General features: G+C 41.6%; 3 protein-coding genes and 1 long non-coding RNA gene across 5 annotated transcripts in view; 2 read left to right on the forward strand and 2 right to left on the reverse strand.

Moving 5' to 3' along the window:
- Positions 1-2,599, reverse strand: part of CMC2 (C-X9-C motif containing 2) — a gene marked incomplete at its 5' end in the record, with an annotated part of 39,191 nt that extends 36,592 nt beyond the window's left edge. Inside the window, 3 exons of one of the 2 annotated variants that reach the window (XM_082439235.1) lie at positions 960-1,049; positions 1,641-1,771; positions 2,493-2,599. In XM_082439235.1, coding sequence (XP_082295361.1) covers positions 960-1,049; positions 1,641-1,749 — 199 coding nt within the window. Of the gene's footprint in view, positions 1-959; positions 1,050-1,640; positions 1,772-2,253 lie in introns of both variants that reach the window. The other variant, XM_082439234.1, reaches the window with a different exon arrangement.
- Positions 1-26,406, forward strand: part of LOC309649344 — a 979,232-nt gene extending 952,826 nt beyond the window's left edge. Inside the window, exon 3 of the long non-coding RNA XR_014257039.1 lies at positions 22,185-26,406. This is a non-coding gene — a long non-coding RNA (uncharacterized lncRNA). The remainder of the gene's footprint in view (positions 1-22,184) is intronic.
- Positions 2,680-16,089, forward strand: ATMIN (ATM interactor). The gene is made up of 4 exons (XM_082439032.1): positions 2,680-3,032; positions 12,457-12,582; positions 13,166-13,365; positions 14,064-16,089. The coding sequence occupies exons 1-4, from the start codon at positions 2,703-2,705 to the stop codon at positions 15,700-15,702; spliced, it is 2,295 nt and encodes a 764-aa protein (XP_082295158.1). The 5' UTR covers positions 2,680-2,702; the 3' UTR covers positions 15,703-16,089.
- The window catches only part of LOC309649266 (uncharacterized protein C16orf46 homolog), a 30,519-nt gene continuing 22,003 nt past the window's right edge, over positions 17,961-26,476 (reverse strand). The window contains exon 3 of the mRNA XM_082439092.1: positions 17,961-19,777. Within this exon, the coding sequence (XP_082295218.1) occupies positions 19,769-19,777 (9 nt within the window). The 3' untranslated portion in view covers positions 17,961-19,768. The remainder of the gene's footprint in view (positions 19,778-26,476) is intronic.

Here is a 26,476-nt window from a genome sequence, read left to right on the forward strand (position 1 = left end):
GTCACTTTTGGTGAAAATCCTTCAGTGATCATCACTAAATCGCATGTCCTTTTACACTAACACTTTAAAATCTACTCCCTATCTTGATCCACAAAGGATTTGGGGTTATAACAACATATGTTACAATTATGATAAAATCAAAAGGTGAGGAAATCTGGGCAAATGAAGGACAGAAAAAGAATAGGAGGACAAAATAAAACTAGAGGTAAGATTACCACATAAGAACATACAAGTGCCTCCTCAACTGCTAGAATAAAAGGGAAAATTTGGATGGCGTTAGCCAGTGGCCAAAGCAGAGGAGAAAAACACCAATTTAAATGAGATATTTAAAAACTGGTATATCAGTTACTTCTGATGAAAATCAAAAAGAGGCTTAGTATACAGATATAAACACAATCAGAAGAGGCTAAACAATGCTTTATACCAATATAGTGTATTGGTATTGTCTATACCAATACCAATAGGTATTTTATGTGAAATATATTTGTTTAGATTTAATTAGCAAATGGCTTAGACACTTCAGTTATCTCAGAGTGAGGCCCTGAGTCTGTAGGGGCTTAATAATGCTAATTTTTTTTTGTAGACCACAGTCATGGTTTAGAGCATCTGTTCCTACGTGCACACACATGGTAGGCACTTCTACTCAGTGCCTGAATGCCCACATTAGGTCTAAACAGAGGCCCTGCAGGTTCCTGGGATGGTTTCCCACAGGCTCACAGCCCTTTCTGGTGCTTTGCAGGGATGTACAAAGAGAGCCTGAACGAGAAAGACACTAATCATATTGGGTTGGCCAGAAAGTCCCTTCGGGTTTTTCTGTAAGATGTTACAGAAAAACCCGAAGGGACTTTCTGGCCAACCCAGTATTACCCAGCCTACAGTGGAATCACTTGAGGCTGCACCCTGCAGCCCTCCCAGACAGAGGCTTCTGCTTCAGGAAATGAGATACAGGGAATGCTTACCTGGTATGTGCTTGAGGGTCCAGAGCCACATACGCCATTCAGACGCAGTCGTGGGATCAGATGGAGCAGTAAATGCAGATCCAAGGGTCTCTAGGCCAAAGGAATTTACTGCACGTTAGGTAGGGTCTCCAAAAATGAAAAAGAGCTAATGTTTACTGAGCACTTACTATGTGGCAGGCGCCGTGCCAAGTATTTTATACGCTTTGTCTTATTTTCATAATAATCCTATAAGGCAGGTGGCATTACTAGTCTCACTCTATCGACGTGAATACCAAAGCTTAGTACTAGCTAGTAAGTGACTGAGCCCACATTAACCCCAGGCAGTTGGCCTCCAGAGCCTGTCCTCTTGGACACTGTGCTGGAAGAAACAATAGCCCATGGATTCTATCTCTCACACAGATGTGGGGGATTTGGGGCCCACAGTACTTTTTAATACAGAATTCGTTACTGTGCAGCAGAATAGTACCCTTCTCAAAGAGGTCCACATCCTAATCCCTGGAATATGTAAATCTGTTACTTTACAAAACAAAAGGACTTTGCAGATGGGGAGGTTATCCCGGATTTCCTGGATGGACCCAGTGTAATCACAAGGGTCCTCAAAAGTGGAAGAGGAATAGAAGAGAGCAGAGGGAGACCTGACTACTGAAGAAATCAGAGTGACGTGAAGAAGCCTCAACTCACCATTAATGACTTGGAGAAGCTGGAAAAGGCAAGTAAACAGATTCTTCCACAGAGCCTCCCGAAGAAATGCAGCCATGCCGACACCTTGATCTTCACCTAGTAGACTCATTTCAGACTTCTGACCTCCAGAACTGTAAGATAACAAATCTGTGTTGTTTCAGGCCACCAGGTTTGTGGTAATTTGTTATTGCAGCAATAGAAAACAAATAGAGCTGCTAATATATAAAAGCTGGGAGTTTTCACATAAAAATCTTGAAAAATAAATCCGGCAATACCAAAGACGAGTAGTAGCCGCTGCCCCCTTTAAACAAAGGATGTAACTCCCATTCCACTGCAGTCCTCACCCCTCCCTTTTGACTACACCTGGCCTCCTACACTCATTTAAATGACCTATCTGGTGGTCCCTCTTCCAACTTAGGTTTTGGAACCCTCCTCTGAGCTACACTGTCCCCCAAACAGTAATCAAATTTCAGCAGTTAAAATACAGGCAAGTAAATCTACCCTCCCTAAAATGATTAACTCTGTCAATTATAACAATCCTTTTGTTTGTATAATGTGACCTCGGGCTAGTTACTTACTTCTCTGCAAATGGGGGAAAACTTACAGTACGTACCTGCTAGGTCTGTTTTGAGGACAAAATGAGATACTGAATGAAAAGTGCATTCCCCAGTGTCTGGTAAACAGATAGTTGTAATTCACATACTCTCGCCTCTCCTCCTTGAACACTAGGGTTATTTCCAATCTTTGGGAAGTAAAGTTCTGAACGCATTGCTTTTTCTTCTATCCAATTGTGGCCCGAGGTCAGATTTCTAGGAAGGCGAATAATGGACCAGCGGGACCAATACGTCCTACCTGTCCCCAGGAACCCCTGTGAAGTTTTGTAACCCGCCCGCCTCTTCTGGTGGTGGCTCATGGCAGACGCGCCCTCCGCCACCCGCACACGACGCCGCGGCCGCCCGGGCCCCGCCGGATGCTAATGAGCCGAGAGGCCCCGCCCCCTTCCGGAAGTCGCTGCGGCGGGAGGCGGGGCGTCCTAGCTGTCCGGGCTGAGGTGCGGGAGCCATGGCGGCCTCTGAGGCGGCGGCGGCGGCGGGGCCAGCGGCTCTGGCCTTGGGCGCCGCGGCCGTCCCGGCGGCCGCGAGGGGAGCCGCTGCCGCCGCCGGCCCGTGGGATCCCCCCGGGCGGCTGAGGGGCAGCCGGCCGCGACCCACGGCGGCGAGGCAACAGCCTGCGGGTGCGGCGCCGCCGGCCCGGGAGCTCATCCAGCCGTCGGTGAGCGAGCTGTCTCGGGCCGTGCGGACCAACATCCTGTGCACGGTGCGCGGCTGCGGCAAGATCCTGCCCAACAGTCCCGCGCTCAACATGCACCTGGTCAAGAGCCACCGCCTGCAGGTGAGCCCGCCGCGGACGGCGCCTCCCGGGGCCTGGCGCGACCGAGCGCCTGAAGCGGGCGCTCGGGGCCGAGGGCGGCCAGGGCCGCGGACGGGAAGGCGCCGAGGTCCGGCCGGCGTCGGCGGGGGCTTCCGAGGCCCTAAAGGGCCAGACCGGGGAGGGGAGTCCCGGCAGGGAGAGTGGGAGCTAGGAGGCAGGAAGGCGCAGCGGTAGGAAAACCCTGTGTCATGCCACTGCGCTGTCGGGCTCGGACCGGCCGGACCACCGGCCTCGCACTTGGCGTCGCGGGCATTTCTCACGTTTGTCTCGTGAGCTCTCACGACACCTTCGTTCTACTGCAGAGAAAACGATGACGCACCTGCGTAGTGCTGGGCTTTAAACCCGGCCTCGGGTCGAAGCCGGTGCCGTTCGCACCGCACGCACACTGCCTCCTCCTCCGGGCCAGTTGTTAGCAGGGAGCTGCAGCTTTGGCAACAGGTTCCACAGTGTTGGTAAACATCACCTTTGCTCAGGGATGAGACCTAAGCGAAATTTCTCGCGTGGATCTTGTTTAAGAGGGGACACGGTATATATAATAACAGGACAATAATCTGAACGTCCCTTCCACCTTACGTAAAATGGGGCGACTTTCAGCCTTCAGTGCACATCTGTGGAAAGCTTCTTAAAAATCCAGATGTCCAGCCCCATCCCAGACCTATTAAATCATGATTTCTCAGTCATTACAATAGGAAGTTTCCTTGCACCACTTTTTCAAGTCTTCTAGGCCAACAGGGGCATAATTCCAAAGCACGTTACTGAAGGGAGTTTTGTGAGTATGTAGCTTTCGGTGGTCTGAATTGATTCAGGAGTAAGTTTAAATTACCTCGCCTCTTGCATGTTCCGTCTGCCCTTCAGGTAAATCTCCCTCAGAAACGTGTTTAGAATCAGGCTTCTGATAAGAATTTAACAGCAGAAAGTTCGAGGTGATGGTCTCCAGTAGGGCAGATGGGCTGCCCACGGAGGGCAGTCCCCTTCTAGCACCAGCTGGATACAGAGGCCACAACGTGCTGAAGTGACGATTAGGGAGGCCCGATCAGGAGAGGTACATGGAGGTGCGCTGAGGAAGACCTCGCAGGTGGGCCTGCAGTTTCCCTGCGAGTTCTGCCTTTCTTTTACAACACAAGTGAAGTAACTCTGGGAATGGTCTTCGTTCTCCTGGTTTCTCCTCCATCCCGAATTTTAATTAAACACTTCTTAGCCATGTTTTATCTTGAGTGGATGGACTGTATATTTGCAGGAGTTCTTCAGCCTAATCCCTGGGTTCTCTTCAGCTCGTGTATACAGCCATCACCAACCTCCAGTATCCTCCCCTCACTGGTAGACAGCTAAGGCCGACGTTACATCTCTGAGCGCAGAGGAAGCTGCCAGTCTGACCACGACTCTCTTTGTGTTGGCCTGAACATCACTCTCGCAAGCACTTTTTAACAGCTTACATTGTTCTTTTCAATGGAATTGCTGTCAGGGGCTGTGTATCTCTGCAGACTTTGTGAAGCATCTGTGAAGCGCAAAGATACCCATTTACTTGTCAGGACTAGTATACGATGGGTTTGGTAGTAGGCAGTAGGTTTATTTCTAATTATGTTTTTAAAATATGTAAAGTTCAGGAATTCTGAAGCTGCCAATCCTAAGCATATAACAGGCCCACGAGGAAGGAATATGTTTGAGGCAACTGTAAATTTTAATAGTCAAACCTTTACTTGGACCTTAGCACGGCAGAGTATCAGCATCCCCCCTTGCTTAGAACCTATGTGAAGCCATGCTTCCAGTTTTAGTCATTTTTTCAGATTTCTCTTGTCAGCAGACAGCACAGTGCACTCAAGATTGCTTTCTGAACTGCAAATCGTGAACAACCGAAAAATGGACTCTCCTGAGTTGCCTTCCTAGGTCACTAGAGAGACCTGTTTCGGCAGGAATTAAAGAAACCTCACCCTGAACTATCGTTGTTTCTTCCATGTCAAACAGGCTCACTTTCCTGCCTTGTTCCGTCTTTCTAACCATGCAGCCCCGGGACATCTGCTGTCTTGGTGGAAAGGGGGTTCTTTTTTTTTAATGAAGGTAGCCTGTGTGACAAAATAGCCATATCTGTATGGTGTTGCCCCAGTGTGGTGAATCTGTCCACACAATTGGGAGCCAAGTAGTAGGCTCTTGAGTTCAAACATTACGCTTGACCCTTGATGTTCTCAAAGTATTGTGAGGAGGAAGGGGGAAGAAGGAGGCCTAATAAGGACAAGAGCTGACTGGGAGCTCCCTGTGGCTTTGCAGGTGGTCTGTGTTTGGACCAGAGGCTCCCCTAGCAGTCCAGTGTGCTTCTACGGGCCCTGAAGCTTGAGTGTATCTGCTTGGCAGATCTGCGTCGTATTCAATGGCGATTTTTCCCTTTGTTCTCTTGGTTACAGCTACTTACATAATTCTAGTTTCTGCCCTAGTTGTTGTGTTTTTTTTCTCCTAGATTATGATAATATATATATTTTTTAATTTATTTATTTTTGGCTGTGTTGGGTCTTTGTTGCTGCGCGCGGGCTTTCTCTAGTTGCGGCGAGCGGGGGCTGCTCTTCGTTGCGGTGCGCGGGCTTCTCATTGTAGTGGCCTCTCTTGTTGTGGAGCACAGGCTCTAGGCGCGCGGGCTTCAGTAGTTGTGGCACACGGGCTCAGTAATCGTGGCTCGTGGGCCCTAGAGCGCAGGCTCAGTAGTTGTGGCACACAGACTTAGTTGCTCCGCGGCATGTGGGATCTTCCCGGACCAGGGCTCGAACCCATGTCCTCTGCATTGGCAGGCGGATTCTTAACCACTGCACCACCAAGGAATCCCCTATGATAATATTTTATTCCCTTCGCCATTATTTGTTATAAGGTTCTTATTTATTTCTAATCTTCAGAAGATACCCTGCCCTCAGTCAAATACTCCCTTCTTAATTATTAACAAATCTTTCTGAAGGATGATGAATAAAAGTGGAGATAGAGTTGTAAGGTGTAAGGTACATGATACCTTTTGGTTTTATGTGGGTTCTTAAGATATATGTCTATATTCCATATCCTGTAAGTAAATCTGGAAATATCCTAGTCCAGCCTTGCCTACAAGGGGGTCCATGGAGAAATGAAAGCTGGTGATTCAGGGAAAAGAAGAGTAGGAGTAAATGGGCATTTCTTGATTCTTTTATCCCTCACGTTTGAAAATAGTGAAGGGGACAGGGGCCCCCTTAAAGAACCTCTTATCCAGCAACACATATTTTTAAAACATGGCTTAGTGGATTTTGTGTTATGTTCAGTCCAGGGGTTTGCTTTTAATGATTTGCCAGGAATTTTTTTCTGTTTTTAGGGAAAGAAAATGTTCCAAGTTGCTCTATAGATCACAGTGTACAGAGACTTCTAATTTTAAATTTACAATAAGACAACAACAAAGCAAACTACTTTTCTTCTTGGATGTTTTTCTGTGAAGGCAGAGAGATGCTAGAGTAGCTATAATGCCTTTTTTTCTTCTTTTTTTTTTTTTTCCCAATTTTTGCCACAGTTCTTACAATCCTTTCCTTTTATCCTCTCTTCTTCATCGGGGTCCTTCCTCTTGCTTTACTTTTCTTCTCTTTGTTTACTTTTGTCCATCTTGTTTTTCAGTTATTTCCTCTCATAGGTTCTTTTTCAAATTCTTTTACTTAAAATGTTTTATAAACAGGTACCCAAAAGGTACAAAAAGCATGAAGTATTTTTTGTCATTTTTTTCAGTTATGCACACAAAAGATACAGTTAAAAAAAAAAGTCTGCCAAGTTTTATTCTAGAATGTATATAGCACTTCAGAACAAAAACATCACTTTCTTACTGCAGTTCATGTCTTATTGTGCCATTACCATTTCTTATCACCCCATTCTCATCTCAGAGCTTATTGTCTCAGAACAAGAATGGGAAGAAGGTCAGGAACTGGGGAAGAGAGGTGGTGATGGGGAGGACTGAGGAGTTGGCCCTCAGAAAGCAGGAAAGCGAACAGCATCGGGTTGTTTCCACACCTGTAATGACAGCAACAAGGAGATGTTGTTGATGTCCAATATGACTGCCTTTAGTGTCTCATCCTGATGTGTGATACAGTTTTGACTTAGATGGCCACTTAAACATATTCAGTATAATGCCCCAAGTTTTTACTGAACATTTACTCTTTTTAAAACATTCCCAAGTGCAACAAAGCTATAAATATATTCCTCCTTTTGAAAAGGTTTGGGGAATTTTAAGTAATTACATTAGATATAACAGAGAAATGACAGAAAAGAAGCACAGTTTGAAGCTATATAGTACAGGACTTTGGACGTCCCAATGGCTAGAGGAATTTGGACTTGGGGAGTATTGGGGTGCCGTTGAAAATGTTTGAGTGAGGTAATGTCATGATCAGAGGTAAATTTTAGAAAGGTGAATGTGGCAAAGTGTGAATGAAAAAGAGATTGAAGGTCTAGAAATTAGTTAAGAGGTTAGTGACAAAGTCCAAACAGAGAGTCAGGAATACTTGAACTAATGATGGTAGCAGTGAGAAAGGAAACGCGAGGAGGTGGTAGGAAACATTTTTAAAGCATAACTGCCAAAACTTGGAAGCACCCAAGATGTCCTTCAGCAGGTGAATGGATAAATAAACGATGGCACATCCAGACAGGGGAATATTAGTCAGCACTAAAAAGAAATGAGCTATCAAGCCATGAAAAGACATGGAGGACCCTTACATGCATATTACCAAGTGAAAGACGCCAATCTGAAAAGGCTACATACTGTATGATTCCAACTAAATGATATTCTGGAAAAAGCAAAACTACAGAGACAGTAAAAAGATTAGTAGTTACCAGGGCTTAAGGGGAAAGGTGTCATGAATAGGTGGAACACAGAGGATTTTTAGGAAAGTGAATATACTCTGTATGATATTATAACGATGGATAGCTGTCCTTATACATTTGGCAAAAACCATAGAATGTGCGGCACAGATAGTGAACTCTAATAAAATCTGTGGACTTTGGGTGATAATGATGTGTCAGTGTAGTTTCATCAATTGTAACAGATGTACCACTCTGGTGAGGAATGTTAATAGTGGAACAGGCTGTATTGGGGGGGCGGGGGGCACTACAGTGTATGGGAACTCTCTGTACTTTGCGCTCAATTTTGCTGTGAATCTAATAAAATTTCTCTTAAAAAATAAAGTTTATTAATTTTTTAAAAAGTGAAGTGAACAGGTATATGAGAGCATGATAGGGAGTTTGAAAAGGGATAATAAAAGGATTGCTAAGCAAATTTAAGATGTATTAGAAGTAAGCATGGGGACTTCCCTGGTGGTCCAGTGGGTAAGACTCCGTGCTCCCAATGCAGGGGGCCCAGGGTCGATCCCGCATGCATGGCGCAACTGAGACCCGGTGCAGCCAAAATAAATAATTTTTTTTTTAATTGTCCTAGCCTTAAAAAAAAAAAAGAATTTTAGAGCTTTCTTAATATTCTCTCCATATTTGATTTTTTCTTGCAGATAACACTAGAAGGAAAATAAGTTTAAAAGTATTTCATTTAAAAAAAGATGAACTGGTGAATGGAATGAGTTTGGTGATTGAGAGACAGTGTTGGTTGTCATTAAAGCTAGCAGAGGCCAGTGTTTCAATAAAAGCAGCATTTCAATCAGACTTTCACAAGGACAGTATTTTTTTTTTTTTGAGATGAATCCATGGATTTTTCTTTTTTTTAATTGAAGTATAGTTGATTTACGATGTTGTGTTAATTTCTGCTGTACAGCAGAATGATTCAGTTATATATACTTTCTATATATATATTATTTTCCATTATGGTTTATCACAGGATATTAAATATAGTTCCCTGTGCTATACAGTAGGACCTTGTTGTCTCTCCATTCTCTATATAATAGTTTACATATGCTAACCCCAAACTCCTAATCCATCCCTCCCCCCCTACCCACCCTACCCCTTGTCAACCACAAGTCTGTTCTCTATGTCTGTGAGTCCATTTCTATTTCATAGATAAGTTCATTTGTGTCATATTTTAGATTCTACATATAAGTGATATCATATGGTATTTGTCTTTCTCTTTCTCACTTCACTTAGTATGATAATCTGTAGTTCCATCCATGTTGCTGCAAATGGCCTTATTTTGTTCTTTTTTGTGGCTGAGTAGTATTCCACTGTGTGTGTGTGTGTGTGTGTGTGTGTGTGTGTGTGTGTGTGTATACACACACACCACATCTTTATCCATTCATCTGTCAATGGACATTTAGATTGTTTCCATGTCTTGGCTATTGTGAATAGTGCTGCTGTGAACATAGGGGTGCATGTATCTTTTGGAATTGTAGTTTTGTCTGGATATATGCCCATGAGTGGGATTTCTGGATCATATGGCAACTCTATTTCTAGCTTTTTGAGGAAACTCCATACTGTTTTCCACTGTGGCTACACCAACTTACATTCCCACCAACAGTGTAGGAGGGTTCCCTTTTCTCCACACCCTCTCCAGCATTTGTTATTTGTAGACTTTTTGGTGATGGCCATTCTGACTGGTGTGAGGTGGTACCTCATTGTAGTTTTGATTTGTATTTCTCTAATAATTAGCGATGTTGAGCATATTTTCATGTGCCTGTTGGCCATCTGTCTTCTTTGGAGAAATGTCTGTTTAGTTCTTCTGCCCATTTTTCAGTTGGGTTGTTTTTTTGTTGTTGAGTTGAATGAGCTGTTTGTATGTTTTGGAGATTAAGCCCTTGTCGGTCGCATCATTTGCAAATATTTTCTCCCATTCCGTAGGTTGTCTTTTTGTTTTGTTTACGGTTTCCTTTGCTGTGCAAAAGCTTGTAAGGTTGATTAGGTCCCATTTGTTTATTTTTGCTTTTATTTCTGTTGCCACAAGGACAGTATTTAATGTAAAGTACTAGTTTAGATTAGCTTATTGGCCTTAAGTTGGTTGGCAGAAAGCAAAAGAAGCGACAAAAATCTCCACAGCTGATAACTAATAGCTATAATAATTAATTGAGTGATTATATGATAAGCACTGTTCTAAGCCTCTTAAATTATTCACTAAATCCTCACAACAACCTTGAGGTAGATCGTACTATCATGCCTACTTTACAAATAAGGAAACCAAGACAGTTAATTTTTTCAAGGTCACAGGAAAGGAGCAACGTAGAGAATTCCATATTCCAGAACCCATGGGTTTAACCACTGCACCATGGTTCTTAAGCTAGGCTACACACTGGGATCATCAGGGGAGATTTTTAAACCAAATACCAAACCAAATACTAAACCCACCCAAAACTAATTATATCATTACCTGGGACTGGGACCAGGCACAGGTTATTTTTTTTTAACGCCTCAAGTGATTTTTCACAGGCCGCTAGGTTTGAGAGCTGCTGCCCTGCACTGGGCTGCCTTTCTAAAAGTGCTCTGCCTTTAGTGTGCAGTCTAAAGCATGAAAACAGTACCAAGAGGTGTATAACTTAGTTTCTGCCCTTAAGAAATTTAGTTGAGGAGACAGGAATTCTAGAAGAAAATGATACTTTGCAAGTTAAGTTAGCTGCTACCTTGGAATTCAGACAAGGAATAGATCTGGGTGGTGAGCAGAACAAGGGAGTGCTATTTATTGAGAATGTGAGCGGGCTCCATGCTAATCCAGTACTAGATAATCCTGAGAGTTAACTATTCTCTCTGTTTTTGAAATGAGTAAACTGGCTCAGAGATTAAATAACCTGTCCAAAGTCATGTGCCTAATCAGTGGTGGAAATGGCTCACAGGCCTCTCCATGCCGTGCCCTCTTCCCACCGGCACATTCTGCCTGAAGGGAGACAGTCATCCGAGAGTGGCTGTAGAAGGTGGAAATGGAAGTGGGAAGAGTGTTAGGCTGAGCAGCGGAGTGTATGAAAAGGGAACAGAAAAAGATATGGTTATAATGGTAGATTGGAGGCATAATGAGGAGATGGGATTTTATTTTATGTACCTTTTTTAAAAAAATAGTATTCGGTGATACATACAAATAATTTTTTGGAATGTCAAATTTGTTCTGACATTAGAAGAGGAAGGAAAATTATTTAGGAGACCATTTAAATAATCCAAATGAATATGAATATCTAGACAGTGTAGTGCAGTAGGATTATAAAAGGATGGACCAAGGTAGAAGACATGGAGGAATAACTGACTACATTTGATATCATTGAGAGATAAATTACGTTGTTTAAAAATGAAACAAGAATAGCTTCTTTTCCCCTCTACATGAGTGGACACAGACTCAACAAGATCAACATGTTCCTCTTGAGATCCAGTAGGAAAGCAAACGGAGGGAGTCCTAGCCGCACGGTTCTTCGTTTCTTCTCTAGATGCACACTGATGGAAGCAGAGGAGGTGGGCATGTTCCAAAAGTAGTGAATCCTTTCCCATCACAGCACCTAAGGACTAAAACGTCTAGGTGCTACAGCGGCAGCTGAGGCCTGAGCACGTGTCCAGTTGTTTCCAGCCGTAGTAGGGAGGTCCTTCCCCACCCCAACCCCCCATCCACACACCTTCCTCTGGGGCCAGCTGGGGGTTGTCAGATAAGAATTATAATGGAGGTCATAGGTTTCTCACTCCTGAGGTATGTGGGCTCATCAGGGGCCACAAGACAGCACTTTAAGCTAAATTAACTCACCAATTATTTTAAAATTCCCAGCCAAAAAGTCAATCACATACTTAATAAGAAAGGATTACTAGGATGAGTTAATATATATAAAGTGCTTAGAACAGTGCCTGCCATGGTAGTAAAAGCTATGTTAGCACTGGCCATTATAATGATTACTGAATTTCAAACAGAGCATGGTGCCTATATTCACGCTACTGTATAAACGTTGTGTTAACTAGCTTTAGCTACTTTAGGGGGCATTGTGGTGATCAGAGAAAGTCACAGTTCTCTTTATCAGGAAGACCTAGATCATAGTCAGGTTTTTTTCAGAGACTCACACTAATTCGGTGTGGGTGGAATAAAAAAGAAGGGAAGACTTAAGGATGATACCAAGTCTTGAGCCTAAGAAACTATAAATATACCACTTACAATTAGAGAAGCTGGCTTGAAGGGCAGAGATTTTTAAGTCTAGAAGGAGTGCTAAAGGAATGGATAGAAGATTTTTAAACAATATAGTTGGTTTTTGTTTATTTTGTTTTGAAAAATTTTAACAGATTTATTGAGCTATAGTTTACACACGATACAATTTACCCATTTTAAGTTAATAATTCAGTTATTTTTTAGTAGATTTACAGTTGTGCAACCATCACCACGAGCCCAAATTTTAGAACATTTTCATCACCCTAAAAAGATCCCTTGTGCACATCTTTACTCGTTCCTTGTTATCACTCCCAGCTCGTTCTGTTGGTTTTTTGAAGATAATTATTTAAAGTAATTTTTCTTTTGCAGGATGGCATAGTGAATCCAACAATAAGAAAAGATTTGAAAACTGTACCAAAATTCTACTGTTGTCCAATTGAAGGATGCCCTAGAGGCCCTGACAGACCATTTTCTCAATTTTCTCTCGTAAAACAGGTATTTTACTTGCCTTTAAGTATACTTCTCTGAGGATGAAATGCAGATGTCATAAACCTCATGTATTCTAATTACTTACCAATCATAACTAGAGAATTGAGCAGAAAGCTTCTTGTAAGGACAGCCACCGAAGTCTCCCACTTGGGGAAAAAATGAGTAGGGTGTAAGTGAAGGAGACATGGCTTGTTCTGGAGGGGAAGTTGTCCAGAAGTGGATTTGGAAAGAAAAGAAGACCAAGTCAGCAAAGTATGATAAACTGTGTACTTACAGATCTCTTGTGTGAATCTGCATGCTTTCAAGGTCAGAGGAGCAAAGGCACAAAGGAAATGTTCTCCCAAGGGATTAAAAAACTGCAGGGAAAAGAAGAATTTCAGAAGCAGCTATCTTAAAGAGGAGGGAGGGACCCAGCCAGTGGGGAAAGAGATGATTGTGGACTGGAAGAGTTGCCTGCTTTTACATTCTTTTGATTTGCACTGCTATATTGTATCATGTAAAATCATTGTTAATTTGGGTATGTTGATGGTTTTTGAAATGTTTTGAGCAGTTGCAGTTTTTCATTTTAGTCCTTTTGTGTTCTTCCTAGCACTTTATGAAAATGCATGCTGAAAAGAAGCATAAATGTAGTAAGTGCAGCAATTCATATGGCACTGAGTGGGACTTGAAAAGACATGCAGAGGATTGTGGTAAGACCTTCCAGTGCACGTGTGGCTGTCCCTATGCCAGCAGGACTGCGTTACAGTCCCACATCTACCGAACTGGCCATGAGATCCCTGCAGAACACAGGTAAAGGGGAAAAATGGTGGCCCAAAAGCCAATAGCTGTGGGAAGAGTTTCAAATGAAACTTCCTGTAGAGCCATTAGTGTGGGGAGAAAGGAGGAATGGCGGAGAAAAGATGTGACATGAAGAAGGGAACTTTTGGAAATGGCAGCAGTACTAGCAGATGATCCACATCTACTTGACCCAATTGTTCTTCCTTATTCTTTCACCAGCTCCTTTTGAGAGTCCCTTATTATTCCCAACTGAAAATCTATTGGGTTCTCAATTCTTCAAAAACTTCCAGCGTTTTCTGTTAGAGGGATACTAGATTGTTGAAGAGTTTTTTTATCATGAAACTGTGCTTCATTTGAAAGGTCATATTTATATTTGGACTAAGAGCTTCCTACTTTAGAAATGATAATAGTTGCATTATATAATCTGTTAGCTTCCTGATGCTTACAGATCTAAGTTGAGTTCTGGTACTTAGCACTTTACCCAAAAAAAAGGTGTGCTTCCCTGTTTGCATGTTTCTGAACTTCTACCTACCATATATTGATAATAGGCCGAGTTACAAAAGAAGGGATTTCTCTTCGCTGGGTTGAATCTGACCTCTGCTGTAGATGTGGGAAATAGAATTTGTAAGTGAAGATAACAGTGCCAGGGTTGATGAAGAAAACTGCAGTTTAAAATTGTTTTTCTCTTTATACTCTGTCATTGTTTTCAGGGATCCACCTAGTAAGAAAAGAAAAATGGAAAACTGCCTGCACAACCAGAAGTTGTCCAGTAAGACTGTTGAATCACTGAGCAACCAAGCAACCCCAAGACCAGATGCTCAAGAACTGGAAACTTCAGAAATAAAGCTAGTGGCTTCGTTTGAAGATTCTTGCAGCTCTAATGCCAGAAAGCAGACTCTTCCAACACCTCCAAGGTATCCTCAGAAGTTGCTTTTACCAAAGCCCAAAGTGGCTTTGGTTAAACTCCCCGTTATGCAGCTTTCTCCTGTGCCTGTCTTTGTGCCTACAGCCGACTCCTCAGCCCAGCCTGTGGTGTTGGGTGTCGATCATCAGGGCTCTGCCCCCGGTGCTGTGCACTTACTGCCCTTGTCCATCGGAACCCTGATCCTCGGCCTAGATTCGGAGGCTTGCTCTCTCAAGGAGAGCCTCCCTCTTTCAAAAATTGTAAATCCTGTTGCTGTTGAGCCAATTAGCACAGGTGTTCAAGTGAACTTCGGTAAAAGTCCATCTAACCCTTTACAAGAACTAGGGAACACATGTCAGAAGAACAGCATTTCTTCAATCAATGTACAGACAGAACTGTCTTACACCACACAACACTTTATACCGTCTGCAGAGTGGGTTAGCCCTGATTCCTCTGTGTCATCTTGTTCTCAGACTGATTTGACATTTGGTTCTCAAGTTTCCCTTCCCATTAGTGTTCATACTCAAACTTTTTTGCCCAGTTCTAAAGTAACCTCATCTATAGCGGCTCAGACTGATGTGTTTATAGATGCCAGTTTCCAGTCAGGTGGGATCTCCAGAGAAACTCAGACCAGTGGAATGCAAAGTGCAACCGATGATCGAGTACAGATGGACCAAGGTGTAATGTGTGGAGACATTTTTGAGAGTGTCCCTTCATCATATGGTGTTTCTACAGACAATATTATAAGCAGCAGCTTAGTAGCAGAGACTGTGACTCATGGTTTGTTACCTCAGAACCACCCTAAAACTTTAAATCAAGATATTGAGAAATCTGCACCAATTATAAACTTCAGTGCACAGAATAGTATGCTTTCTTCACAGAATATGACAGATAATCAGACCCAAACCATAGATTTATTAAGTGATCTAGAAAACATCTTGTCAAGTAATCTGCCTGGTCAGACACTGGACAATCGTAGTCTTTTGTCTGACACAAGTACTGGACCTGACACCCAGCTCCCATCTGGCCCAACCCAGAATCCTGCAATTGATTTTGATATTGAAGAGTTCTTTTCGGCCTCAAATATCCAGACTCAAACTGAAGAGAGTGAGCTTAGCACCATGACCACTGAGCCAGTCTTGGAATCCCTGGACATAGAGACCCAAACTGACTTCTTATTTGCAGATGCCTGTGCCCAGTCCTACAGTTGTAGGGGAAATTCTAACTTCTTAGGCCTTGAAATGTTTGACACGCAGACACAGACGGACTTGAACTTCTTTTTAGACAGTAGCCCTCATCTGCCTCTGGGAAGTATTCTGAAACACTCCAGCTTTTCCATGAGTACTGATTCATCTGACACAGAGACCCAAACTGAAGGAATCTCCACTGCTAAAAACCTACCTGCTCTAGAAAGCAAAGTTCAGTTGAACAGTGCAGAAACATAGACCGTGAATTCTGGCTTTGAAACTTTGGGGAGCTTATTCTTCACCAGCAATGAAACTCAAACAGCAATGGATGACTTTCTTCTGGCCGATTTGGCCTGGAACACGATGGAATCTCAATTCAGCTCTGTTGAAACTCAGACATGTGCAGAACTACACCCAGTCTCCAACTTCTGAAAGTGGAATCCACATGGGGGATGGCATTTACAGTTGGTTCCCTTCTGGATTTAGAAGATGGAGAACCGGGACAGCAGTGTTAACTCTATTGAATGTACTTGATGATACAGTTACTTCGAATCTCTGAGGTTCTTTGCCTTTTGTACTTGTAAACATGAAATTTGTGTAAAAATGTGTGAGTGTATTATAAAGTTTAAGATGTTGATCTAACAATGATTGTATTTGTGTTGCCTACATTTGCCCTTTCAGTGTAGTCTTCCCTTCTTAAAAAAAAAAAAAAATGTATTTCACACCTTTAAAACCCATCTAGCCATTTAGCTGAAGCCAAGCTCACCAGGACTAGGGTACAAACTTTTCAAACCTTCAAAACATTTTAGTCAAAGTATGACTTACTTAAATTGCACCTAAAATACTTTCACCAGTGCTTGTTAGAAATTCCTGTGTCCCAATAATGTCTAAAGAAGTCTGACGCTGCACCATCAGATTTAAACACCAACAGCTTCATCTGCTTTGACATCTTACTCTCCCCTGATTTGAAGACACAAAGGAAACTACACTTGTCTTTAGCTTTTGAGACAATTTTCATATAGTCAATGCCATCCCTCCTCTACGTGAACTCTTACTGATACGAACGTTAAGTGTATAGTACTTTCCTCACAAGATGTGTTGCTGTAAAATTATTGCTTAAAGAAGTAGCGGCAAGCACTTAGTGTAAATAGTGATCCTTTCAGTCTAGGTGACAGTAAGTCACCCCAACTATGGAAACGCTGGGCTGTGCAATCATGCCTGTTAGCCCAGACTGGAGTGTGTCCTACGAGCATCCCTCCTACTCCCTACAGAAGGTCAGGCCGGTGCTCCAGAGCTGCTCCTCGAGGCGCACCCACCAGCTGAGTCTGAGTTTTGTCTCTCTAAATGTTTAAAAAAAAATAACATAAGGAGAAAAGGACATTCCCCCCTAAATTTCAATACTTTGCATAAGCTTGATAGGGCAAGAGTGCAATCAGCAGCTATTTTAAAGTGAATCTTCTTTTCATCCACCTCTCATTTTTTCCTTAAATGAGGGAACACATTGGTCTAGCAAGGATAGTATTTGTGCCTTGAGGATAGCAATTATAGAATAGATCCATCTAAAATATGGTGTTCTGCATTTTGTTGCTTTGTTTGTTTAGAGAGGGTAATACCAAACAGTCTTCAAAGAAAATGAGGTGAAGACCAAGTGCTTCAATAATCAAGAACATCTGTGTTTTGAGATGGGTGTGTGGTTAAGTATGCTTTTGGAGTTTTCTGTATTTAGGAGATTCTGAGTTCTTGATTGTTGGCCAACTTTCAGGCGAGTAAAAATCAGTGCATTCTGTAAATTTTTCTAAGTTTACCCAGAAAAATGCTCTGTTTTTTCTGTGGCACATGCTTATGCTGCTGAAGGCTAAATCCTCAAAATAAAACCTAAGGAGGGGACTAAGAATTCACTAAAGTATATTAATGGTGTTGCTACTAATTCCTATCCTGTAGAAGAATTATTAGTAGTGGATAAATAACATATCCTGAGCAGGTGAACTCAATCTGATAGATAAAAGTTTGCTTTGGTCACAGTTGCCTATGAATATGGGTTTCAAAAGAAACATAAAGCCTTAACTTAGAATTTCATTATGTTTTAGAATCATCACTGCCTTAATGTTCAAACATCTATTTAAGTTCTCCTAATAAGGAGAAATGCATGTTTGTTTATGGCTTTTTGTAAATATATATGCAGTGATCTATGGCTTTAAAAAAATTCTGTGTTTCTGTGACAGTGTTTGTTAATCCAGCCAATAGAGTTATTTGCAGAAAAATGGAGCATGTAATAGTTCTTCATGTACAAGTAAGAACTGTTTCCCCCCAAAACCTTAGTTACCTGAATTGTTCTAAGATTATTTGTAAAATCTGAAACTCAGTGATTAAAGAGAAGTGATAATTCTACCTTTTGTGTAAATTCTTCAGCATACTCATAATGTGACTTCATTGCCTTAACTTTTCACAAACTCATCATCTTCTGAAAGTCACACGATGAAATGACTGTGCCTAGTTATTTCCATTACTGTCTTACCTTTGTTCATGAAAATATGCTAACAATTTTCCTATTAGAAAATGAAAAGACATTCCATTACCAAAACTTCTGGTTTTTTTGGGCCACGCCATGCAGCTTGTGGGATCTTAGTTCCCTGACCAGGGATTTTGAACCTGGGCCCTCGGCAGTGAGAGCACAGAGTCCTAACCCCTGGACCGCCAGGGAATTCCCAAAGCTGCTGTTTTGATGTAAAGTTTTTATTTTGATAAAAACTGCCCTATGATTTAAGTTTTTGGAAAATTTTTTCAAAGGACATTTGAAAAAATAATTTCTAAAGAAATTACTCTGATTCATTTTTCATCCAAATGTCACCATTTCATAATGGGGTGTCTTTTATCTTTGTAAGTAATATGGTTCTGGCTTAAGAGCAAAAATAAGAGGGTAGGACTATGAGTAGTTCTTTGCTCATGCTCAGTCACTAATTGCAGGAAAGTCAAATCAGTGTGTTTGAGTCCCTTTAGATAAAGGGAAATAAAAGTAGAAATTTTTTATAGACTTACCTGAAAGATGCAGAGTAAGGTTTGCAGCTACTTTTTTTTTTTTTTTTTTTTTTTGGCTGCGTTGGGTCTTCGTTGTTGTGAGCAGGCTTTCTGTAGTTACGGAGAGCGGGGGCTTCTCGTTGTGGTGGCTTCTTTTGTTGCGGAGCACGTGCTCTAGTCACGCAGGCTTCAGTAGTTGTGGCGCACAGGCTTAGTTGCTCCGTGGCATGTGGGATCTTCCCAGACCAGGGCTCGAACCCATGTGCCCCGCATTGGCAGACGGATTCTTAACCACTGCGCCACCAGTGGCGTCCCGGTTTGCAGCTACTTTTGATTGGAAGGAAATGTATCAGTGTCAGGCTAGTTGTGAAGTTGAGTTGTTTAATGACAGGGTGATATTTTCATGTAATCCTTTACAGTCTCAATTTTAGAATGCTTCTCTTAGTTCCAGTCCAAACTTGTTATCTAATATTGACTCTGAAGAGTACTTACTATCGTGTATACTTAAAAGAAATGCTTCTCAGACTTGTTTTCGGAAGCCTGTTTAATAAAGAGTAGGAGGAACATGTAACTTTGGGGCATTTAGGAATGAAGCCTTTGAAGTCTCAAGTATTATGCGGTTTTATTTTCCTTATATCTCAATATATGTGTGTGTTCTCACCTGAAGTGTGTTAAAGTGCCACAGATTAGATTTGACACTAGGAGAGGACACGTCAGTCTGTTGGCTTACTGGTCACTCCCAACATCTAAAAGACTTAAATGACATGAATTTAATCTAGTTTTTTCAGCAAGATGTTGGCTAGTCTAATGTTCTTATAGTCCAAGAAGATAGTCGACTAAATACCATTGTTTTGCAATGCTTAAATCCAAAGGGTTCTCTCAGTTGTGTGAAAGGTATTTATTAGCAGACACACTGATACACTAGTTTACATATCGAGAGAAGCAGGCTAAAGAGCAAATGGAAAGGCCTCTCAGGTTGTTGGTGTCCTCAAATTAACACATTTGGGCACTGTATTTTAAAAATATGCATGTTTGAAAGGAGCAAATGTCCAAAGTACGTGAATGAATAAGAGCATTGTCTATAATACTGAAACTGAAAGAGGGCTAGTATTCATTCAGTTCTTTCAACTTCAGAAAAAATCTAAATTTATATATTGCCTTACTAATAAATAACAAAATAAACACATTTGTAACTTTGTTCTAAATCCACAAAATCAGGAACAGTGAAGGTTGTCATGGGAGAAACTCATGGTCAAGGCTCTTCCATTAACTTTTGGTTCTTTACCATCAAGCAAGTTAATATTACAGGTCATAAAGGCTACAAAAAAGAACAACAAAATTAAATAATATTCTTTTTTAGTTTATCAGTGAAATAGTCAAATATTTCAGAAAATAAAAAATTGTTTAAAAAAATATATCTCCATGGTGACTTTGTTATTCTCAAAAATACATATGTTACCTATGTGAACAAAGACTTTTTTTTTTTTTGGCCTAAAGGAGTGAGCTGATTAGCATATTATGTGTCAATAAGACCTTGTTCCAAGTTTGGCATCTTCTTATTGCTTCTGCTTGCAGCTTTTTACTCTTTGCTTTCTGGTGATCTAGTGCTTTTTCCATGTCCTAGGTGAAATATTTGGTTTTATGATTGCATCTCAAACATTGTTGCTGCTTAGGACTGAATTTGAAACTGATCCCTCTCCTACTTTATCTTCCTTTTCCTGTGCTGTAATGAGAAATTTAGTGACTTCAGAAAACATAGAGCTCGTGCTGCAATAAAAATTTGGCAGGAGTCAATGCATCTGAATTAACATCACAAAAGGATATCTAACCTTAAAATGCTCTTCAAAGACTTTTCCCTATTTAAAAAGTGAGCCTTCAAAAATTAAGATTTCTATAGTATGCTTTTTGAGAAACCATTCAAACTTTGGCAAACTATGCTTTAGGAGCTGTTTATATTGTCTTAGTTCAGTTTGTGGTAATAGTTTTTGTTTAGCTATATTTGAGAGTCTAGTACTTATTAATGAATTGTAAGCTGGTATCAGTTTTTTTTCTTTTGGTAAGATGTGGTGTATTTTAAAACCATTTAAATCCCATTTCTCTAATGAGATGTCTGTCTAAGGAGTAAGCCTTCAGATTTCAAGTTCTCTCATTAGCTGCCATAATGGTATCTCCCTGACATCCCATTTTCCTGGAATTACATTAGAAAAGTCAGTCATGAGGATTTGGGTGAATAGCCACGAAACTAAGCCTTCGCAGAGTCATGAACAGTATCAGGACCAGTGGTTTTTATCTCAAATTAGTTAGATTTCTACTTTTCTTCAGAGCACATACAGAGGTTAAAGCGAATGAAATTGCTGAGAGTTCTTTCACATTTACAGAGTTAGTGAATAGTCCTAACCCTCCTGTGGTGCTGGAAATAAGACTAGTTTTATGCTATGTTTTCAAGTTAGCAGTTTTCAAATTTTAATAAGCGAGAAATTGTTTCATTTTTAAAAATACATAGGGAAGAAAGGCTTGTAGTTTGAGCCAAATGGGAGAAGAAAGCCATTTTCATATGTGGGTGTGTGTATATATATATATGTGTGTGTGTGTATATATATATATATATATATATACACACACACACATACATATACATGAAGTATAGATTTTCCAGCGGTTACTGAGGAGGGTCATACATAGTGTTGGCTGCTTCTCAATATTCACAGTGATTTAGCACAAGCAGTGAAGTTGAGGAGAGTACTGGTTAAAAAAGTAGAGAATTCTGAATGACGCCATTAAATGCAAATACATCAACTTAACATCTTAGAATTTTCTTGAAAACCTTGCCAAAACAATAATGCACATTCTCCTAAAAGAAGGATAAGAGAATGCCAACAGCTCTTCCTGGCGCTGGCTAAATGAGCCCTACTGTTACTCTGAGAGAGACGGTCTCAGGGAAAAGCAGGCCTGGAGTCGCTTCCTTCAGGAGGGAAACCGGGCAGGTGCCCCCAGAAGGCCCTGAAGGACCAGGACAAAACTGAGAGCACCTGTGCTTTCCAGGATGAAGCAGGCAGGACATCTCCCGCATTTCCTTTGCCTCTGTGCCAGGGCTTCTGCTTGCTCTGTAAGTAAAGCTGTCAGGGAAGCAGCAAACAGAGGCATTCTAGATAACTAATTCTAGGATTCTAGATAACTAATTCCCTAAAGCACTGGTCCTCACCTGGGCCGGTTTTGCCCTAGTGGCACTTGGCAATGTCTGAAGGCATTCTTGATTGTCACAACTGGCAGGAGACTATTGGCATCTAGTGGGTAGAGGCCAGAAATGCTGCTCAATATCCCTCTATGCACAAAACAGCCCCACCACAAAGAATTATCCAGCTCCTAAATGCCAACAGTGAAGGTTGAAAAGTCCTGCCCGAGGCATAGGGCCAGTTGGTGGAGTGGAATTTTAAGCATTGCTGTGGATGCAATATCAGCTGAGCCATTGGAACATTAAAGAAGTATGTGTGTTCACAAAAATAAACTCAAAATGGATTAGAGACCTAAATGTAAGACCGGACACTATAAAACTCTTAGAGGAAAACATAGGAAGAACACTGACACAAATCATAGCAAGATCTTTTTTGATCCACCTCCTAGAGTAATGGAAATAAAAACAAAAATAAACAAATGGGACCTAATGAAACTTAAAAACTTTTGCAAAGCAAAGGAAACTACAATCAAGACAAAAAGACAACCCTCAGAATGGGAGAAAATATTTGCAAACGAATCAACGGACAAAGGATTAATCTCCAAAATACATACACACAGCTCATGCAGCTCAATATTAAAAAAACAAACAACCCAATCCAAAAATGGGCAGAAGACCTAAATAGACATGTCTCCAAAGAGGACATACAGATGGCCAAGAAGCACATGAAAAGCTGCTCAACATCACTAATTATTAGAAAAATGCAAATCAAAGCTACAGTGAGGTATCACCTCACATCAGTTAGAATGGGCATCATTAGAAAATCTGCAAACAATAAATGCTGGAGAGGGTGTGGAGAAAAGGGAACCCTCTTGCACTGTTGGTGGGAATGTAAATTGATACAGCCACTATGGAGAACAGTATGGAGGTTCCTTAAAAAACTAAAAATAGAATTACCATATGACCCAGCAATCCCACTACTGGGCATATACCCAGAGAAAACCATAATTCAAAAAGTCACATGCACCCCAATGTTCACTGCAGCACTGTTTACAATAGGCAGGTCATGGAAGCAACCTAAATGCCCATCGACAGATGAATGGATAAAGAAGATATGGTACATATATACAATGGACTATTACTCAACCATAAAAAGGAACGAAATTGGGTCATTTGTAGAGACATGGATGGATCTAGAGACAGTCATACAGAGTGAAGTAAGTCAGAAAGAGAAAAACAAATATCATATATTAATGCATATATGTGAAACCTAGAAAAATGGTACAGATGAACCGGTTTGCAGGGCAGAAATAGAGACAGATGTAGAGAACAAACGTATGGACACCAAGGGGGGAAAGTGGTGGGGGGCGGGTGGTGGTGGTGGGATGAATTGGGAGATTGGGATTGACATGTATACACTAATATGTAAAAAATAGATAACTAATAAGAACCTGCTGTATAAAAAATAAAATAAAATTCAAAACTTCCAAAAAAAAAAGTATGTGTGTTCAGAACGTACAATACCCAGAATGACGCTGATGTAAACTGTGGGGTTTAAGTGATCATGACATGTCGGCGTAGGTTCATCATTTGTAACAAATGTCCACACCCTGGGGATGCTGATCCTGGGGGAGGCTGTGCATCTGTCAGGGGGGGCAGGGGGCATATGGGTAATCTCTGTACCTTCCTCTCAATTTTGCTATGAACTTCAAACTGCTCTAAAAAATTGTCTTTAAAAAAAAAAGTACGTGCGTTGTTTATAAAGAATGTGTTAGTAAAATTGAATTCTCATAGTTTTACGTAAAAAAAACTTTTTTTCTTAATCTCTTTAGGATTTTTACTATAAACAACTTTTGAAATGTACAAATTGAAATTCATTTAGATTTTTTTAAAATTTCACACTACAAAAGCCAGCATCCAGAGGAAATCTGATCGCAAATCTGTGACAAAAAGAACTGTTCACATTTTGAGTGTCTGGTAATGTTTACAGGCAAGTTAACTGCACTAAAATGACAGAATTAGGAAGGACCCTAGGTATTAATCCCCTCATTCTATAGAGCAGAGTCAACAATGTCCAGGGGCAAAGCTGGGCTATTAAAAAAAAAAGTCTAGTTCTCAGCTCCTAGGAAAAAGGATGATGGTGCTAGTTTTACTTATTGCACTGGAGTTATCCTAAGACTGTATTCAGGAAGATATACAATAGCTTTGTTCTGGGAGATTAAACTTGAAAAGTAAATTTTTTGCTGTAACACCTCAAAGTGACACAAAATCAGTATGAGAGGCATGGTATAAATCTGCAGAGCAATGGTGTTTAGACTGGTGCAGTGCAAATTCAAGCAAAACAGGATGAGGAAAAGGGCCAGGGAATGAAGATGGCCCATGGATTAACAGGAGTCCCAAGCAAGGACCCTGAGTCGACAAGTTAGGAAGCTGAGTTCTGAGGACTTTTAAAGAGTGAAGACCCATCAGACTCCAAATGACAACTGGCCGTGCCCACAGGATTTCTAGATGATTTTGAACAGCCAGGCATTCATTAAAGGGAAATGATCCAGCTATCTGTATTTGATCTGATCACCACGTTCAGGAAAACCACAGATCAAACCTCTATTTGATTTGTTTTACATACATTACCTCCTCATCTTCACCACATCCTATGTCAAATTGTTCCCATCTTACAGGAAGGAATGACATTCTGAAGCCTTCCTTCCTGCTTTATGTGATACTTTCCACCCAGTGCCCCAGCTTTTCCCTCACCTTGGAGATAAGTTGGCACCTTCAGATGCCCAAGGTGCACACCAGGCCTGACTAAACACAAGCTCTCTGTTGATTGGATTCTCCTTGGGTCACAGGAGAAAATGATCCCTGACCCTCATGAATTTGCTCAGGATAAAAAGAGGTAATACCCAGAAGAGGCTTTGAACTCTTAGAACAGTGCCTTGCCAATTCAAGTGGAATTATTGTATCGTGTGACCGGCTAGTGGAGCTCAGGTCAGAGTTTAGCCTGGGCATCAAGGGCACAGCACTGAATCTCTCCTGGCTCCAGTGCCCCAGTTAGCCTGGCAGACAGTGGGAGAGTGTTGCCCGTGGTACCAGGAACCACCCTCGTCTGCCCTCAATCACAGCCACAGGAGCCCGTTTCTTCCCCAGCTGACTTTTCCGTAGCCCCTAAACTGCAGCACTAAGGCTGCACTGGACCCAAGCCCAGACACCCAAAAAGTCCCAGATGCGAGGACTCCATCTGTGCAGCTCGGCCTGCTTGGCCAGCTGGGGGAGCCCTCAGGGAGATGGGCTGGGGCTCCGGCACTTCGGGAGAGGTCGAAAGCAAATTTGATTCTGGGTTCAAGTCATTTTATAGCATGGTCCTGGAAGTACAGGTAAATTTCACAATAGGGGGCAAAGTCCAGAATAAAAAGACCATAAAAATTAGGGAAAGTCTCCCTGAGTAGCCAAAGCCCTACATACTTGTCCAAATGTTGCCGGGTCTTATTCTGACTTAGGCTTCCCCTTGGCCTTGTCCCTCGTCTCTCCGTCAGATCTATACTCTATCTTTCCGAGGTTTCCAGCCCCTACGGCCCTGCCCTTGCCCAGGAGCATCCCCAGACCTCAGCCTGGCCTCACCCAGTAGTTGACCTCATGCCCTGCAGGAGCCCTCTGTCGGGTGCTGCCACAGTTCCACTCGGTGATTTTTTAAATTTCAAAAAAGAATAGGGGTTTGGAAAGCTTTACTAATGAGACAGCCAAACATAACAGAATGAGGGGTGAAACACAGAGCCCTCCATGCTTGGTTTGGGGAGGACTAGAGGAACCAAAACCTAACTGAAATCACCTGGAGGTAGGAAGAGGGCCATTGGCACTGAATTATAACATGCTTAACTCCTTAAAATGGCAGGATTTTGTTAGTGACCTAGAACTCTAAGGGAGACTGCATTCTAGTCAACATTTAGCCTTTATCTAAACTTGGACATCAAAGACCAGTTTGGGATGTCCTGATTTAATCTGAATAGAAATTGAGACAAGGCCTAGAGTGACTATCCACAGAGAAACAATTTAAACCACAGCTAACACAGATAAGATCCCAGAGGGCCTTTAACAGGTACTGGAATAATTACCTAAAGAAAAAGATGCCAAATGCAAAGCATTCTTATCTATTCACAGAGGGATCTTCTAGTCAACATTTCGTTGACCAAATTATTTGCTCAAAAAAGATACTACAAACCTTTAAATTTGGCCCTTCCTTTGTTCAAACTGGCTCTCCTCAATTCTAAATTATTATATGTTTACCCCCAAAGCTATAGAATTTATAACCCTTATCTCAACAAATGAGTTTTTCTTAAGAAAAAAACATTATGTTGTAACTTGGATCAGTTCAAATTGCCTCAAGATCTCAACAGGGAAGTACATCTGGGCTGAGCAGGTGGGCTTTGTCCCTCATACTGGTGGATACTTTTTCCCTCCCAATCAAACACTTTTGACTGCTTTACATAGTGATCTTATTCATTATTCTGCAGCTTATAAAGAGGGGCTTGAAAAACCACTGACTTAGGTGGGCAGGCTGCCAGAGCTGGAGGGTCCTCAAACAGTACTGGGTCCAAGACCTCCACTGTCCAGACACAGTGGGAAATCAGGGCCTCTTCCTGGGGATGAATCCAGATGGTTTCTTCATTCAGAGAAGAAAGAATGAGTAGAACCTGAAAACTGCTTCTAGACTGTAAAGTGTATGACCTCAAAAGGCAAAATACGCCTTTCAGTGACAGTTGTACTATAGTCACTCCTGCATTTCTGGTGTTTTGTAAAGACAAACCAACAAAACAACACCAAAAAACCTAAACTTAAACAGAGAAGACA

This window comes from Balaenoptera physalus (assembly GCF_965194825.1).
Source record: "Balaenoptera physalus genome assembly, chromosome: 19".
NCBI lineage: Eukaryota > Metazoa > Chordata > Mammalia > Artiodactyla > Balaenopteridae > Balaenoptera > Balaenoptera physalus.

Excerpts from the sequence above, each read along its gene's own strand:
- ATMIN (XM_082439032.1), top strand. The coding sequence starts at position 2,703 with ATGGCGGCCTCTGAGGCGGCGGCGGCGGCGGGGCCAGCGGCTCTGGCC. Across the intron at positions 3,033-12,456 it reads TCAAGAGCCACCGCCTGCAG|GATGGCATAGTGAATCCAAC; the intron begins GTGAGCCCGCCG and ends TTTCTTTTGCAG. Across the intron at positions 13,366-14,063 it reads GAGATCCCTGCAGAACACAG|GGATCCACCTAGTAAGAAAA; the intron begins GTAAAGGGGAAA and ends CATTGTTTTCAG.